Source organism: Crinia signifera, chromosome 2 (genome assembly GCF_055691185.1).
Source record: "Crinia signifera chromosome 2, ASM5569118v1, whole genome shotgun sequence".
NCBI lineage: Eukaryota > Metazoa > Chordata > Amphibia > Anura > Myobatrachidae > Crinia > Crinia signifera.
The window spans coordinates 264,236,817-264,256,232 of record NC_139218.1 but is presented as its reverse complement, the minus strand read 5'-3'; the positions used below and the strand labels follow the sequence as shown (position 1 = coordinate 264,256,232).

The following is a 19,416-nucleotide window of genomic DNA, read 5'->3' as shown; positions in this document are numbered from 1 at the left end:
GCAAAGCTGGAACGTTTTCCCCATAGGATAACATGGGACCCGCTAATTCCAACCCCACCCGGTTCCAATGGCCGCCAGTTCCCCCTCCGGCATCACAGAAGCTTGAGGTTGATCTCAAATCGCTGGGCCTTCAATCTGATACCAGGCTGGTCCATATGGGTTCATTGGTTCTAGAGATATTGCGGGTAAACCGATTTTTTTTTTCATTTCTGAAATGTAATTTCATGGCTGTTCATGTTGTTTGAGGGCAGATTTCTTTGGAACCAAATGGCCCAGATTCATGGGACCAAAATAATTTGAAGCCCACATGAAAATGGGTCAATTGGTTCCGAAGATATAGCTGGTTGTTTAAAGGGGGGTTATCTCCCCCTCACACCAGAAAATGCAGGGACTAGGCTGGTATAAAAGGGGCCAGGCCGGGAATGTCCCTGCATGATCATGGGACCATACTACTGGGTAAGTCCCTGCATTTTATGGTGTGAAAGGGGTATTATTTCAAATAGCCGGGACCTGCAGTGCTCTGAATACAGCCAGGCAGCCCCCTGTTCTCAGCCCGGCTGTCCTTTCTGCCCAGCGTGGCTGTCTCCCAGTTACTGCGAGCATGTATTCCCCTTTGGTTATGAGCATGTAATCCCACAAGGCAATGAGCATGGAACCCCTGGCAATGAGCATGTAGGTAACCAGCACTTATATAGCAGCATTTTTAATATGCATTATGGTGTTTGGCATAATACGTAATGGACATTATGGTGTGTGGCTTTAACATGTAATGGGCATTATGGTGTAAATTTTTAATGCGCGCCGAATGCCACAGTTTGTGGAACATATTGTGCATTATTGCTCAATCTGTTTGGCATAGTGTTTATTTTGGGTTAGTCCATGTGGCAAAATGTGTATTTTGCCTTAAACTGTGTGACATAACGTGAATTTTGACTCAATCCATGTGCCATGGTGTGAATTTTGGCTCAGTCCGTGTGAATTTTGGCTCATTCCATGTGGGATATTGTGTAAGAGGCAAGTACAGTATAAGGGGGTTACTATTGTATTGCATGATTTGAATAAGGGGTATATGGTGTGGTAAACTTAGGTGACTGGAGTGCCGCCTCACCCCGCAAGTATCTTAGGAGATCGGCGTCCTGCGGGTGCACCTTTGGAGGGCATTTTTCCTATGCCGGCCCGCTGCCTTTTTCAGGCATATTTAATTAGTTGAAAGTATTTACACAAATAGAGACACACCCATGAGCAGACCACCCAAACAGAACACTGGTCACGCCCCCTACATTATTAGGTGCTGGCCTCAACCCCTATCATTGCACATAATAGGCCCTTGATAATTTTCAGCTCCAGGCCCATTTAGACCTTAATCTGGCTCTGCCTACGGTCATCTGCAACAGAGACAGGCTGATCGAGGCTTAATGACTTTCAAAGAATTTTTGTCACTATTGCAAAGTCACTTATCAGCGATCATCTCTGAATCAGGCCCAATATCTATTGAGCCTTAGGTCCCACAAACAATTATATAATAAGAGGCTTTGTGATGTACTGTATATCTTTTGGTTTTAGTAGGGAATATGATGCATTATTTTGAAAGTCATGGGCACTTGCCTACCGGGCAAAGCAACGTTGATCCTGGTAGTGCTGTACTGCAGCTGCCGAATGTCAAGAAACATAATTATCATACATACTGTATACCACAGTCAGAAGTATGACCCATACTCTTAAGTGGGATTTTTATAAAGCTTAGAAAAGGATAAATGGAGAGCGATAATTAACCTTCCATGAATCAGGTGGAAAAAAAGACATATTTAACTTTCCTTGGACCAGGTGGGAAAATAACACTTGCTGCAGTAAACTGTCGATAACTATGCAAACTGGCAGTGTCCCACCTACAGCAACATGCAACTTCCGCCAAGTATTTTTTTTAAAAAGGTTATAAGAATCTAATGCTGCTTTCACACCGCAAAACCTGCTAAGAACGGGTCAGAGCAAGTTTAACCCCTTTCACTTTGCATGTAAATACCTGGTCTAAAGCAGGTTTGCAGTGTGAAAGCAGCTGAGACATCCCGGAGATGGGCTGGGCAGCGACCTCTTGGAGGTAAAGAGAGAGGGGATCAGGCACCAGAGCCTGCATCTAGACTGCTAGCAGGAGCTCCCGCACTGCAGGCAGGGAGGAGAGCTGCAGGATGCTGGAAGGGTAGGGGGTCTGACACTGAGCATTAGCTGGTCCCCTCTGAGCCAGCACAGTGCATATTTAATGAGCCAGACGTTCATTACATATGCACATCAGTAGCGCACGCAGGGGGGTTTCTGAGTACCCAGAAACCCCCCCAGGAATCTGAGGACCCTAGTCTGAAAGCTGAGGGTCCCCTCTTTCCATAGATACAAGAATTTTATATTTAATTTAAATATGCACTGCGCTGGGGACCAATAGTGCTCACTGCTGCCTGGGTACCGTTTCAGACCCATTCAGACAGCAAAAAAACGGGTCTGAAATGGGTAGGACCCTGCTTTTTTACCGTTTTAAAGTACCAGTTATTTTAAAACTGTAAATTCACTCTGTACCTTTCAGACATCACATATTACTGTTTTGAAACGGTAAAAAAACTGCAATATACAGCTTAATATGTGCGGTCTGAAAGGGGTATTAGTCTTGCCGGGGTATGTTACACCCCACCTAGTGCAATAAAGTTTAGGTACCAACTAATCAGCTCCCTCCACTTTTCATACACAGCATGTAAAATGAGAGTTACGAGCTGATTGGTTTGGTACTTTCGCTGTCTCAACTTCATCTCTTTCTCCAATCTTTAATAAATATCCCCCTAGAAGAGAACAACCCCATTAAGTTACTAATACTGCAACATGATGGGTGAACAATTTAATGACACGGGGAGGTTTTAAAGATGACATCGTTGGGGTATCAGTAAAGTCTATTATAATAATTTTCCATGAGATATTCTGTGGGGAATTTAGCGAATACAGATCTGTAGTGTATAGAGTATGAGAATGCATGAATCCTCTGTTCACTTGATATACTGTGTATATATATTTAGTTTTTTTTTGCTAGATCAATCTTGCTTCATTAATGATTTATCTGTGTGTGTGTGTGTGTGTGTGTGTGTGTGTGTGTGTGTATACCTAAAGAAAATAACATGGGATCTTGCTTTCTGATAGAATAATTCGGAACCAACATGGTTGCCCTTACATGGCAGCCATAACATAAAAGAGTTAAAAGTTACACAAGATTTTTTTTTATTATTATTTTGAGAAATTACAGAGTGGAATGCTATGTCATTGGTGATGACTGCTTATTTGCAAGGGTGATGTCTCATGTTGGTGATCGCTACTTGACACCGCTGTGCAATTTCCTTTCCAGGTCTAATTTATACATTTATCCCGCTGCTCTCAGCAGCACATACCAGCGCTTTGACTTTTATGAATCCCTGTGGATGCTGTGTTCAGGCCATACAGATGAACATGCCCTACATATTACAACCAAGCACAAAGGACTATTTATTTAGACTTGGCAGACCGAATACAGATTGACTGTCCTGGCCATAATTTTTCACATCATTTCAAACAAGGTAAACTAAGCCAGGAGAAGAAAAATTCTCATGTCATAAAGTATTGGAAACAGTATGTTAGATTATACTTCCATTTATTTTCACAGGCTGCCAGCAGTGTTTCTCTGGCTACAGTTACTGACACTAAGCAGTTATACCACAAAACAAGGAAGCTTTATGAGAAGACCCACTTTGGCCCAATATTGTGTCTAATACACATAGTGGCTTATTAAGAGTTCAGAGCAAAAAATCAAAATAAGGAGCAATTTAGCATCTTGTTAAAACAATTTAGCATTGCAGGTGGGGCAGATGTAAAATGTGCAGAGATTTATATTCGGGAGGAGCGTATCCATACCTCCCAACTTTGCAGAAATCAAAGGAGGGATACATGTCGCACCCCGATTTTTCAGCTGTGGGGGTATGGCCAGCGCTGTGTGAACTTATGGCCATACTCACATCCCTCTGTCTCCTATTCAGTGTTGCTGTCCCGTGACAATCTGGACAGTTGAAAGGTATGGCGTACCCAAACTGAACTCTACATTGAAGTGTAAAAATAAATGTTGAGTATATGTAGACTACATACAAAAGCAAATGGTTATGGGAAACCGGCTGCGCCTAGGATTGCAGCTGCGTATGTAACCGTGGGTCACCAGACTCCCAAACCGACATATACAAAAAAGATGGAAACACACTTCAGCGCTATCCTTAGTGAACATAAACCAGAAAGCAGACAATATAATACCCCCTTCACAATGGAGAACAGATGGGTTCAAGGTATCATGACAGAAGATCCTTGAACCCATCTGTTCCCCTTTGTGAAGGGGGATATTATATTGTCTGCTTTCCGGCTTATGTTCACTAAGGAAAGCGCTGAAGTGTGTTTCTATCTTTTGTGTATACATACAAAATCAGCCAGTATTTACCTTACATGTAAAAAAAAAAACACAACATGGTTTATCCGGGTGCACAGTTGCAACTTTTTGTGCATGGGCAGCTTCAGGCTCATCACCTTCAACGGGCCGGGCCAGCTGCTGTGATACATGGTGTTGGAGTCTGGGTGCAGGACTGTAAGATTTGTGCCATTCGGGAGTATAGGGATCCTACACTGTTTACCTTCACTATATACTATGTACACAACCCCCACTGTGTACTGTATACACCTACCCCACTATATACTTTATACACATACCCCACTATATACTGTATACACCTACCTTCTTATATTGTGTGGTGTAGCATTAATAATGAACACTACTACGTGGCTCATTATTAAATGGGGGGTGATTACTGCCTTGCCTCAGGTGACAAAATCCTAGTTATGTCCCAGGCTCCTAGTGGCAGCAGTTGTTACAGGGAATGGCAGCTGCTGGGCTCTCTGTATCTGCTACTCCTATTGTGTTCCAAGCCTTGCTTCTCACAGCCATATGCCTTGCAATGTACACAGTCAGCATGAGGTTCCTCACACATTGACCGATGACTCAGAATGCATCTGTACTCCCAGAATACAATGTGAATGGCAGCGCAGCAAAGGAGACCATGTGGACGACATATTTATGATATACTGTACAGTAGGGATCGATAGTGGTACATTGGATTACATGTTTATTTTCATTTAATAAGAACGAAACCAGGAATACTTTTAAAGATAATAAAGCTGATTCTGAAAAAAAAGCCTGAACTTAGTACACAGAGTAAAGACAAAATCACTACATAACAGGACTCAATAGCTTTGATACAGATATAAAATAAGCTCAGTGGGAATCAAAACTAGTAAGTGATTGTGAGGTCATATTATTGTCAGATTAATGAGACATAAACTGAGTGGTACAGTGGATTACATGTTGCTTTCCATTTTCTAAAAACAAAACCTGAAATGTTTTCTGAGATAACAATGATTAAAATCCAGTACTTAGTACATAGAGGTAGCGTGGCATTGAATTTTGTAGAAGAGATTTTTTTTTATAAAGGGAAGAATGTGATTGGCCAGCCTCTCAGATGTCACTGTCTACTGCCACAGCATTGTATTCAGCACTAGTCTTAACGTGGAACATTCGCCACCCAGTGGTTAAACTGTGTATTACATGGTGTGGGACAATGCACGCCATAACATTATTTACTGCTCGTGAGTTAGGAGCCTAAAACGATGTATGAGGACACATCTGTATTTGAAAAGAAAATATATACTATACTAGTAAGCCCACTCAAAGCTAATGCTTAGAAAGCTTGTAGATGTAGTTTCACTTGCTGCCAACAGATGCCAGTGTTTCAGAGGCACACAGACACTAGACAAACACATATATATATATATATATATATATATATATATATATATTTATTATAGATCCTGCATTGGAGAAACACATACAAACCTCTTTCTTAACCCCTTGGGACTTTTTAGGAGTCCCTTATCCTCATGGGCTGCATGACAATCCTTTTAACTTTATATATATATATATATATATATATATATATATATACACAGTATTGTTTTATTATATTTGGTATTATTCGGGTGGTACCAGTCAGATCATTTCCTATTTGTATCATCACACCTAGACTACTGCAGTGCCATCTAAGTGGGGCTCCCAGCACAATAACTGCACCAATTGCAACTGTTATAAAATGAAGCTGCCAGGCTATTATCTAATCAGCCCCATTCCAGCCACATAACGCAACAGTATTCTCTACTCTCGCCACTGGCTGCCTGTAAACTGGCAAATCTATTTTAATAATGGCTTACTGGCTTTCAAAGCCCTGCATGGCCAGAGTCCAAGGTACTGTATTTGATGTTGCTGCTGATTCCTTACTGCCCTGCTTGCTTACTTAGATCTTCAGATGGAGGACTATTAGCGGTGCCTAGAGTCTCCTTAATATATTTGTAGGTCAAGCTTTTATCTTTGCAGCTCCTTTTTGCTTTCTCAAACAGTGCAAGAGGCCTTCACCCTTAGAAAACAGACTCAAGTTTACTTACGGTTTACTCAGTATTCCACTAATGCAGGGGTGTCCAAACTTTTTGCGACTAGGGCCAGATTTGGTGAAGTGCATATGTGTGGGGGCCGACCATTCAGCCTGATATTCTTTGAATCATTAATCACATCAGAATGGTCCCCCACTCTGCCCCCATTCACTCTACGTTCCCCAGCCTGCCCCTTCACTCTATTTCCCCCAGCCTGCCCCTTAAATGTATTTCCCCCAGCCTGCCCCCATTCACTGTATGCCCCCAGCCTGCCCCTCCTTCACTGTATGTCCCCCACTCTGCACCCATTCACTCTGTCTCCCAGCCTGCCCCCCTTCTATTAATGTCCATCAGTGCCTCCATTCATTCTATGTCCCCAAGCCTGACCCTCCTTCACTGTATGACCTCCATTCACTATGTACCCCAGCCTGTCCCTGCTCCCTCTTCTCTGAATGGCCATCACTGCCTCCATTCACTGTATGTCCCACAGCCTGACTCTCCTTCACTGTATGTCCCCCACTCTGCCCCCTCCCTTCTCTGTATGTTTCCCAGCCCCTTGTGTGAGCCAGAGGACAGAGAGGCAAAGCAGGAACTGCAAGGACAGGAGATGCTTGGGCTCCCGCTGCTGCCCTCCTCCGCTCTGCATGTTACAGGAGAAAGCTTCCCCCTTGCTGCACCCTCCCCAAACACTGCTGTCACTGTGATTGTGGAGTAGGGTGATATCCGATTGCAGCAGCAGGGGTAGGATGTCAAACAAGTCTGACTGTGGCGGCCGGCACCTCCTCACTGCAGCAGACAGCAAGGTAAAGGCGTGCTCGCCGGGGCCCCACCTTTAGTGTACTGTGCTGTGCTTCCCACATCTGATGCTCTGCCCGCTTCCAGCTGGAGGCTGCGGGCCGCTTGAAATGACAGCACGGGCCGCAATTGGCCCCCAGGCATGACTTTGGACATGCCTGCACTAATGTCTTTTAGTTCCTAAAAACGGCACCCCAAATGCTTCTTACTCTTTTCTTTTAAGCTTATTTTGTTTAGTGCGTATTTAAAATGCAAATGTAATGTGAGAGAAAACTGCTATATAATATTATTAGTTATTATTATTATTATTATATACTATTACTAAAGTCAATTATAATGTATTGTTAAAGGAAAATACAATTTTTTATTATTTTTATTATTTGCTATCCTTCCTATGTCCACGGAGCAAAAAGTGGCCCATATTATAAAAGGGTCCCTGAACTGTCACTTTTGCTAAAAGTGCCTTCTCAGAAGCCAGTGGCCCTCCTAATGACTGCCAGTTGGTCAACAACTTTTTTATATGATTCATATAATTCCAAATAGGGAACAGCAGTAAAAGAAAACAGGAGCAATCTGGTTTCCATATGGTTTCCAGGGCAGAGTTCGGTTATTCATTGACCTTTTAAAATGGACTAGTCTGTTGCACTATGGCAGTGGTGGCCAACCCGTGGCTCTTGAGCCTCATGCGGCTCTCCCCCTTGTAAAGTGCGGCTCCTGCTCCCACTGCTGCCCACCGTCTGTCCCAGTCCCCCCTGCTGCCGGATCCCTGAATCCCTTCTCCTTCTGAGGGGAGGAGAGCGCGCATCGCGCATCTCTCCTACCCCTTACTGTGCATCCTTGTGACTGGGCCGTCTGCCAATCAGAGCTTGGTGGCCAGCAGCCAATCAGGAGCCGGCCAGCGAGCTTTGAATGGTGGACGGCCCAGTCACAGGGAAGTAAGGGGGAAGGAGATGCGTGCTGTGCTGTGCTCTCCTCCCATCGGTGACATGACAGGAGGACTGCAGGGGGACACCAGACTGTCCTCTCCCCGCCCAGCAGCAGCAGCAACAATGGTGAGTGCTGCTGCTGGGGAATTTGCACTGTGGGGGCATAGCAGTTTGTGGCACTGTGGGGGCATAGCAGTTTGTGGCACTGTGGGGGCATAGCAGTTTGTGGCACTGTGGGGGCATACCAGCTTTCTTGCACCGTAGGGGCATACCAGCTTTCTTGCACCGTAGGGGTATACCAGCTTTTTGGCACTGTGGGGACATACCCGGCACCGTGTGGTGTATACCTGGCACCGTGGGGGGCATATGTGTATCTGGCACTATTGGGGGCATATGTATATATGGCACTGCACTATTGGAGGCATATTTGTATCACACCCACCCAAGGGGTCAAAATAGACTACGCCCCTTTTTTTGGCGCATGCACCTTCGGCGCGTGCATGATGTCGGCTCTTTAGCTTGACTACCGATATTTTTTGGCTCTTTACCTCTGACCGGTTGGCCACCCCTGCACTATGGACATAGAACGGCATAACCTCCTGTAAAGCACAGAGCAGGTGAATCAAGAGAACAAATCTTGTTTGATGTTCTAGAACTCGAGGGACTCTCTTAAAGAGAGGTGAAGACAAAGTTATTGCTTGAGGTATAAAACACTGCATGGAGCTGCCTCTTCTGCAGGTCATATTTCTGCTACCTCTATAGCTGTCAAGTTACCCTTGCAGTTTTCTCTAGCTTTTGAATGGCAATTAGTTGCACTGTCTTTTTTCAATGTAGCTGAATTATTTGCCAAGATGAAAAATATCCAGAAACCTACATTCCACCTGATTGATTACCTAGTAGATAATTGAAATCGGTTGCTTAGAGGAGAAAAATCCTTCAGTTTAACTATAGAATGTGGCTATTACGGTGATATATAGTGTTATATAGAAGGGTGCAGGTACATCGGGTCAAGATGATCTGTTTAAAACTGCAATATATTGTTACTACCGATTTAAAATTATTGCTGTATATTTCTGACTTTTTGTTTGTTGTTTTTTTATGCTCTTTGCCAGGGGTTTCTTGCTTGTTGCCAGTGGTTATATGCTCATTGCTAATGGTTTCTAAGTTTGTTACCAGGGGTTTCTATGCTCATTGCCAGGAGTTTCATGCCCGTTGTCGGGGTTAACATACTCATTGCCAGGTGTTTCTATGCTTGTTGCCAGGTGGTTACCTGCTCATTGCCAGGGCAGGCTACATGCTCATTGCCAGGGCAGGCTACATGCTCATTGCCAGGGCAGGCTACATGCTCATTGCCAGAGCAGGCTACATGCTCATTGGAAGGCAGGCTACATGCTCATTGCCAGGGCAGGCTACATGCTCATTGCCAGGTCAGGCTACATGCTCATTGCCAGGGCAGGCTACATGCTCATTGACAGTAGGGTTGCAGGCTCACAGTGCAGCAGTGCTTTTTTGTGCTGTTCTACCCTGACAGGCACTAGAGGTCCAATAGGACTTCAAAACAAATAAAAAATTATACAGATTCCTATGGAATAATAAACATAGGCGTAATTAAGAATTTGAAAGACATTTTAGATAGCAATATATATAGTGTAAGCAGAGAAGTGGATGCTCTCTGTGCATTAAGGTCATGACTTTCATAATTACATAATATTAACCTTTTAATGAAATGTAGTTGTGTTGGCTAGGTTGCTCTACACTGGCTATTCACTGAAGCAATCCCACTACTGATCTAGATGGGGGCTTTGCCCTGCTCTGTTTCTAACCTGGGCCAGTTCACCCCTGTTTAGGTGACCTGGTTTCTCCCGTAGAGGCACCATATCAATGATGATATTAATGCAAACACGAACATCCAATAAGCATAGCTCAATGGTGAACAGAACTCCGGCATTTAAACACTCTAACAGCCTCAGCCGCCCAAGAATCTGGGATTACCACAGTTCCCTTTTTATGAAATTTAGCAGTGCAATGGGAAACCAAGCATGTTAGGACTTTACACTAGGCAACAACTTCCAGTGAGCATTTTACAGTCTTAGGATATTTTTTGCCACATTCCTGAATTTAGATACATGGCCATAGATTTCTGCTAAAGCATATTGGTATGCAGAAGACAATGGTAGTGCTGCAGAGGAGCACAACTTGCACCAGCCAATAGAAGTGTGGTGGATTAGGGTTGTATTGTTTTTACAAAACAGGAAAAATGCAGGAATTAATTTAGTAGAGAAATACTAATGAAATGATGCCATGCTTACTGTCATACTAAAGTTTTGTACACCCATCTACAGTATGTTACCTAAGAGAACTGAAGGACTACTACTCCCATATGTCCCAAAGTAGGAGGGAATTATTTAGAAATATCATATTGGCAGTCAAGACTTTTATTGGAACTACTAGGATTTTAAATACCTATTATATCATTTACTTTGTATGGGTATCCATTTATTTAAACTTTTGCTTTAATACTACATAATTACCCTATCATTGATACATTTACATGCCTAAGTACACTCAAGTCCCCCAAATACAATAGCAAATATAAGAAAGGTGCTTATTTTAAGAAAAAGTCTTACAGTAGCTTGCATATCCAATAATGAAGTTAACGGTACAGTACTTTCATCCTCTAAAGATGTAGATCTGTCCGCTGATGATGCAGTCATTGTCCTTTCTATGCAGCATTGAGTAGGTTATAATGATGTTACAGGCAATCAATGGCATTTAAGAGAGATCTCTATCTTAATATTGGGTACAATGATGAATAGCTGTTTATTTTCAGATGGTTTGGGAGGACGTCTTCTTAGCGGTCTCCAACTTGAATTGTATTTATGCCACACTTGTATAAAGCTTGGGTGCAAAGTTAGATTTGGCTAATGATTTACCCAATTTACCCATCTTTTATCTAAATTCCCTGGTCTGATATAGTTTAAAAAACATACAGTATATAGGGGAATTTGATTGTGTAACCTTGGTACATGACAGGGGCGGATCCAGGATAAAATGACAGGGGGGGCACCATGATAAAAAAAAGGGTTTGGGTGGGGGAGGGGCGGTGTTAGTGGTGCCAGTGTACATGCTAAGAGAGCGGCAGGAGAGGGTGGGAATGGAATTAAAAATAGGCCCTGGCATTTAAAGTATGCAGGCCCACCATGGCGACAAAAGTGAGGGATGTAGTTGCGTGCGCGTCTAAGGCGCGCTCCGGAAAAGGGTGTGTGGCCACTCAACAGGGGGTGTGTCAACACCATATACAACTTCTACACATTATGCAACAAAATACTAGACCCCATTATACTTGCCCCTTAAACATGATGCCAAATGGAATGAGCCAAAATTGACATAATGCCACATGGATTGAGCCAAAATTCAAATAATGCCACATGGATTGTGTCAAAATTCACATAATACCACATGGATTGAGCCAAAATTTACATAATAAACACACACGGATTGAGCCAAAATTCACATAATGCCAAATGGATTGTGTCAAAATTCACATAATGCCACACGATTGAGCCAAATGCATAAAATGCCATACGGATTGAGCCAAAATTCACATAATGCCACATGGATTGAGCCAAAATTCACATAATGCCACACGGATTGAGCCAAAATTCACATAATGCCACATGGATTGAGCCAGAATTCACATAATGCCAAACAGATAAAGCCAAAATTCACAATACACTTCATAAACAGGGACATTGTCCACCAAAGGCTCGCATTAAACATTTACACCATAATGTCCATTACACGTTAAGTTACACGCCATTATGTCCATTATGTGTTATGCCAAACACCATAATGCCTATTAAAAATTATGCTACATAAATGCTACTTCTCTACATGCTCATTGCCAGAGGTTCCATGCTTGTTGCCATGTGGGATTACATGCTCATTGCCAAGGGGGAATACATGCTCGTGGTAAATGGGGGACAGCCGCCGCCAGGCAGAAGTGATAGCCACTGACAGTGGCAGAGCCTGGCTGTATTCAGAGCACTGCAGGTCCCGGCTATTTGAAATAATACCCCTTTCACACCAGAAAATGCATTCCCAGGTTGGCCCCTTTTACACCAGCCTAGTCCCTGCATTTTCTGGTGTGAGGGGGAGAGAAAACCACCCCTCCCCCCTTTAACCAGTTATCTCATTTAACCGGCTATATCTTCGGAACCAACTGACCCATTTACATGATACAAGTATTATATTGAAGAACTTTTGGTCGGGCTTTGAATGATTTTGGTCCCGTGAAACTGGGACGTTTGGTTCCAGAGTAATCTGCCCTCAAAGACCATGAACAGCTATGAAATTACATTTCAAAAATAAAAAATCAGTTTACACGCAATATCTCTGGAACCGATTGTCCGATTTGGACCAGCCTGATATCATATTGAAGGCCCAGCGATTTGGAATTGAATGGCAGGGCGAGAACTGGCAGCTGTCGGAACCGGGTGGGGGTCGGAATTGACTGGTCCCATATTATCCTATGGGGAAAAAACGTTACAGGTTTGCCAGGCGATATCTCCGGTTCCCGGGGGGCTAGAGACACGGGGCTGGGCTCGTTGGAAAGCCCTGGTCCTCAGCTACAAAATAAATGACAGGGGGGGCACGTGCCCAGGTGCCCCCCCCTGAATCCGCCACTGGTACATGATATACAGACTGGTTGTACTGGCTTTTGTGCTACACTACCATGCCTGATGAATCCAATATACTGTATGTTAGGGCCATAGGGTAGAGTTAATGCTTCATGCAAATATTTCTTTTTCTTACTAATGTTTTTTGAACAACATATTTAGCTGCATAAATGTACCCATATCCTGACAATTCAATGCCAAGAACAGAGAACATATTGTAAGACATCCTGAATCTTTTCAGCTTTACAAGAATTCCATCCCATTGAATACATATACAGTAATAACAATTGTAAAAGCTAGTTGTTTAATGCTAATGGATAACATTTTAATAGGGTTTGATGATCCTTTTTTTTCTTTGCAGAATAAAAAAACCCATGTAAAGAAATGACGAGATATTTGTATTAGAGCAGTATTACCTGTTGACAGTCATCCTCATCACTGCTTAATTTCAGGTCATCTTCTAACATTCTAAGAGTGACAAAAATATAAAATACACTGTTAACATAAAATTCATTTAGAAAATAACACGAATGTTAATAAATAGCATGGATGACTATGTTGTTAATAATGCTAGCTTATTAGTATCATTCTATAAATACTGAGGTGCATTTGAGTTAGACCAATTAGTAAAGAATTATAGAACCACAGCCCAGTGCTTGTTAGAGTTTGGCAAATTATAATTACCTGTGATAACATTTCCAAGACCTAATGTGGCTCTTGAGCAGGATATTACTGATCAAACAGCATTTAAGTACTGGAGAATAAGAAAGGCTTAATTACTTTTATAAAGTGGCTTGCATTTCCTATTATAATTCCTGTAATGTAAATAGCAGCAGATTTTTAATTCAATATGAAAGATGTATACAACAATATAATACACATACAGGTAGCTAATAAGAAAACAATTAGAATGATAATGAAGGTTAATGAAGAATGCAGCAACTACAATAAGTTTTATTTCATCATTTACATACATGATAATGTGCATAAAAGAAAAAAATGACAGCAATTATTGTGAACATAAAAATATGTAAAACAAAATCCATGAACAGTCGCTTTACCACAAGCAGGTAAAATGCAACATGCATCTCTTATTTTAATACATATAGGGTATGTGGCATCTGTTTTACAATAATTCAAAGCTACTGGAGGAAGCTTAAAGTTGGAATCAATTGTCTTATGATGTGAACAATTCATCAATCAGAAGCTCATTGTAGCTTCAGCATTTATTTGATGTGATTGTTCTGAATGTATAAAACATAAAATATAAAGCTGTCATATACATCAACAGAGAAATACATTGAGATGATTCAATGTAGCCACTTTGCATCTGAGTTTGTGTAAGTTCTTGCAGAGGGCCTGAGTAAGAGGTGGGAGCAAATACTGTCCATGATGTGTCTACATACACCGCAGAAGTGCGAAGAAGGCTAATGTTGCATCTTAAATCAGCTGCTTACGTACAAAGATACACCATCGAACTCGTGAGAAACGCTATGGTTGGTCAGAATGTCCACTGGAAAACAAGATGCCAGGGCAGTATAGCTAATGCAAGGACATGCTCCTAAAACCATAATTATCTGACATTTTATTCACCAACCACTCCTCATTACCACACCTTAAACGTTCTCTACCTGTCAATTAATCTGCAGACACAATACATGCACAGTAGAAAAAAACATCTGCTGTTTGAGTAATCATTGGCATTTCATCCACCTTTGACTCAGGCCCTTTGTTACATTGGATTACAGAACAATGTGTAGGTAGGGATGTCCGTTGATGGTTGGCCATCCATTGAGGAAATAGGATGGCTTTTCACTATCGATGGCAAAGAACCTGGCAGTGTTTTTTTCTACTCCCTAGAAACTGAGCCATGGAGCTTTGCTCTGTCCCAATGCAACCCACAAAGCCATACCCATTTTATAGTTGGCAAAATGAGTTGCACCTCTACTGATGAACATCAATTGAGTACATATTGATGGTCTTTCATCTGTGATTCTGCCATCTATGTAAATCATCACCATTGATGGAGACTTATAGAAAACCTGTTGATGTCCATCACTAGTGATACCTGTAGGTTGTGTTTTTAGATGTGTTGGCGTAATACTGTACATGCATATGAGGATATTTAATAAGTAAGAATGCTTTCAAAAATAGAAGTGTTAATAGTTCAATTTCGGCCTCTGTGGATGATGTTTTATTATATGTGTCTGAACCAAAGAGGACTCTTGACTATTGATGTAATGGTTAAAAGAATTTGGCCCAGTCTCAGGCTTTACTGTGAACTGAAAAAATGACTGCCCTATATCTTCATAGAGGCTACAAGTGCCCATCTTGGTAAAAAAAATATCCCCATTAAGTGGGAATCTCCAGCAATTACATATTTAGAGGTACAAATACCCAAAATGAATAATAATAATTAATAAATTGTACACTTCTTATTTATCCAAAATCCTGTGTAGTGTTGAACAATACACTGATAGATGAAACACACTTAGGGCAGTATTCAATGCTCTGGATTCACTGGTTTTGATTTTTTCGGCGAATCCGGCTGTTTTCACTCCTTGCAGTGAATCTTTTCACTGAAAATCTGATTCACCCTATTCAACATTCACTGTTCGCCAGAAGCGAACAGTGAATGCCGGCCAGTTCTCCGTTTCATGCTCGCTGCAATTTGCTGGTGTATTTCAATGGGGTTTTCACGGTGATTCGTTGAGAGTGTATTCAATGCTAGGATGGAGAACTGCTTTCACCATGATTTTCACAGTGATTCACAGTTTCGCATTCGCCATCTATTTAAGGTGAACTGGAATGTGTTCTTTTAAAATAAAGGTTTTTTTGTTGGTGTAAAAAAATCTGTAATTTTATTATGTGAAGGGGCTTGCTAATTGGATATATATCTAATAAAAAATGTTTTTTTTTTTAACAGATGACGTCACAGGGGGGCGGGGAGCCGCTCATTAGATATTCACTGCACTGGGTCCTGCTCATTACATATGCACGAGCAGGACCAGCGCAGCGCTCCCTGCAGCTCCCCGCCTGCTGAATCTCACGCGGCGGCAGCTCTGCTGCCTGTGACCCCGCCAGCCCCCCAACTCCCCCACACAGCGTTCGAACATAGTGAAAATTGACAGTGAATACTGGCTTTAGTCTAATCTACCTAGGTAGGGCTAATCTAGTCAAAATTATATTGTTTCCCAGATTACGTTATACCCTTTGCATTTTGTTGACCAGAAAGGATACCCTTGAGATTGAAAATTTAATTTGCACCTTAATTTGGAATAGTGGGAGACAGCACAAAATGGCCTTGTCAGACTCCCCCAAAAAATAGCGCAAATGGAGGTATTAATCGATCTAATATTACTACTTATAGTCTTACTGCTCGCATCTGCAAACTGAGAGACTGGACACATAATAATGACATGTATACAAATATTTATTTAGAAACTGCCTTTTTAGCTAGTTAATTTGATTACCTTGCTTTCTCCATATGCAGGATAGTGAATTGCCTCTTTCAGTACAATCCAACCCATTACTTATGTCAATACGAAGGCTCTGGCATACTTTATAGTGCAAGTGTTCATTAAATCATAAGTATCTTTTTTTCTTCTTGGATTGAATTGGTCCTGTATCTGCCAACTTATTGATTCTGTAGCTAGGAAACCTTTGTCTATGCCCCATCAAATGTCCAATGTTTTTGGGACCGCAAATGTGCCAGAGCCACATGGATCATGTGTTGCAGTGCCCCATTAGCTGCAGCCTTTCTTGCAGACTGCAGGCTTTTTGGGGTGGCAGTGAAGGTGGGGGGTAAGGATCCAATGTTGCATCTTTGGGCACAAGCAGTGGATCTGAGGAGCTGGAAATGGACATATTTTTTGAGCAAGGAGGCTCAATAAGTACAGGTTTCCATTGAAACCACTGAAGCTGTTGCTACTTATATACTTATTGCCCAATGCACGGCACTACTGCTAGCAAGTGCTTATACAATGGACTTTACAGCCAAGGAGGCATTTTATAAAAAGAAACTGGAGGCCTAGCACAGGACATACTGTAGGTCCAGCATCAGGTGTACAGATATGTATGCAAACCTCATCGCATGACTGACATAATGCTGGCGTTTGGGGGAAGCGCTCCGCTAACAGGTGCATATCAAGGGTAATGGCTGCCTTCTTGGACACTGTTTCACTGGTCACAGCAGTGAGAAAACACCGGCCATCCTGGGTATCCTGAGGGTTACTCAGATGACCGATGGTACCATATAGTACCTTCTAATATTCCGTTGAACCCATGACCCTTCACAGTAAAGCTGCATCAATGCCAAAACAGGGGCATACCTTATCCAAAAGGGGGCTTGGCTTCGTGATGATGACACTTCCACGAGCAACCCCTCTCGCTGTCATCACTATGGGGGCATGGCTAGAGCGCTGTGAGCTGTTGGCCATGCCCCCTGTCCCTTTGTCTCTGTAAATGGATGCTTTGCTGATGAGATGAACAATTTCGAACAGTTGCAATAATTGTCAGTAACACCTGCATTTAAGCAGCTCAGTTTTAAAAGCCATGTAGAAAGTCACTATACCATTGAAAACCTTCTGATTGTGGACTGTTGGGACCTATATGCAGTTTTTTCAACGATGCGCATGCTTACAGTTGTCGTTAAGTGGATTAGAGTGAAACATCTTGGAAAACTGGGGAAAAGCAACGGCAATCCAAAACCATACTTACCTACTTTCCCGGAAGTTGAGGTAGACACCTGCTTTTCCAGGTAGTCCTCAGCATGTCCAGAAGAGTTCATACTCTTCCAGACCCGCAATTTGCGAGATTTGCCATCATGGAAGGGGGGCATGCTAATAAAATCTGCATCTGCTTCTCCCTTAGAGGTGATTTGATTTGAAATGTAGGCAAGTATACAAAACTCTTTAGAAGATGAAATATTAATAATAAAGCTCTCTGAAATGTTTCCACATGTTTTCTAGCACAGGAAATGGGTGGAGAGTACCAGCAGTTTATACATACTGTATGCACTATTTTCTAACTGATTGACTGGCTCCAGACCCCACAATTGTGATGGGCCTCCAAATGACCTTAATAGTTTTCTCACATTTCAGCTGTACTTACAATGCAATTGTCTAATTCTGAGCAAAAATGCAGTGTACTTTTTCACATGTTTACAGCAGGATGAAAATACATTAAGCAGCACACAAATCAATGCAGACATCAGGCATTACAAAACAAAATCCATTTAATCCATTTACTACAGAAACTAGATTTTCATTTTCCTTGATAGAATAGATCATATAAAAGGTTGGGTAACCCCAAATGGCCTTCGCTGGCATTAACCTAGTAGTTTTCTCTTTATGTGAGTATGTCCCCAAGGCCTAATAAAGCAGTTCTTAAAGTGCACTAACTGTACCCTAAACCATAAAACTTAAAATGATTCCACTTAAGAGACACATTGTTGTTTACAGCTTTTTTGCCATGTAATTTTAGATCATTATTTTTGCATCCTTATTTGCACGTTACGTAAGAACACAGTGGTGCTATAAAATTCTAATTCTATTAATAATTGCAACTGCTTTTATTGGAACTAGAGTCTGCTTAACAACATAAACATAATAAAGCATATTAATTGGGTCTAGATAACAGTCAATGATATTAGTTGCTTGAGAGAAATTCTGATTCGCTACTTTAGTCATACTGAACCTCCCAACTTGAGGAGGTTGTAAGTTGGGTCATACTGCCTGGTTGGAAAGGGGACAGGGCCTCTGATGGAGGGGGCGACGCATCTGATGGAGGGGCACGCCCTCCTAGCACAACATCCGGTTTCTTGTTCTTGGGGATGTGCTCAGCACGCCTGTGCTTCCTGGGCAGCCCCCGGCTCCCCTCCCTGCACTGTTAGATGCCGTGCAACACTACAGCTCACGGGTGGGACAGTGTCCAAATAGCAGGACTGTTCCGCTAGAATCGGGACATTTATGATGTATGCTTTAGTGCTGCATAACTATATGCAGTAGATGATGTGGGCCACAATAATATGCTATTAAACAAGCACTGGTAAGTAGCACAGTTGTTATGGACAACAATATAGCATTTGAGGCAAACTTGCTTATACTTCTTTATCAGTTATGATATGCTAGGTCGACCTTGTCTATGTCAACATTGCAGCTCCAATGGCCGTCGCTATATCTGTATTTTGGCTTGACGTATTATTAAGGATGGTCATAGTAATTATTTAGGAACCTGTGGAAAGCATTCAATGGAGCAGAGAATAGAAGGACACATTTCACATACACAATTCTACCACAGGTTCTATCTCTCCTGTTTACATCAAGTACATTCTGGATTCTCGCTCCTTTCTCTATATTGTGGCTAGCTATCACTCATATGGGCAGCCCACACAATTTCTAGAACATTTTCCTGCCTGGATTCCTCACTGTCTTATGTTCCAAATTGGTAATGAATTCTTGGAATTGGCAAAGACCCAGAGATGCGGAGTCTAACAGGCC

The 19,416-nt window shown here is 42.1% G+C and overlaps 1 protein-coding gene across 5 annotated transcripts in view; it reads right to left on the bottom strand.

The window, feature by feature from the left end:
• AFF3 (ALF transcription elongation factor 3) overlaps positions 1–19,416 on the bottom strand; it is a 361,456-nt gene that overhangs the window by 61,755 nt on the left and 280,285 nt on the right. For all 5 annotated transcript variants that reach the window (XM_083168505.1, XM_083168508.1, XM_083168507.1 and 2 more), the window contains one exon: positions 13,333–13,384. In XM_083168505.1, coding sequence (XP_083024631.1) covers positions 13,333–13,384 — 52 coding nt within the window. The remainder of the gene's footprint in view (positions 1–13,332; positions 13,385–19,416) is intronic.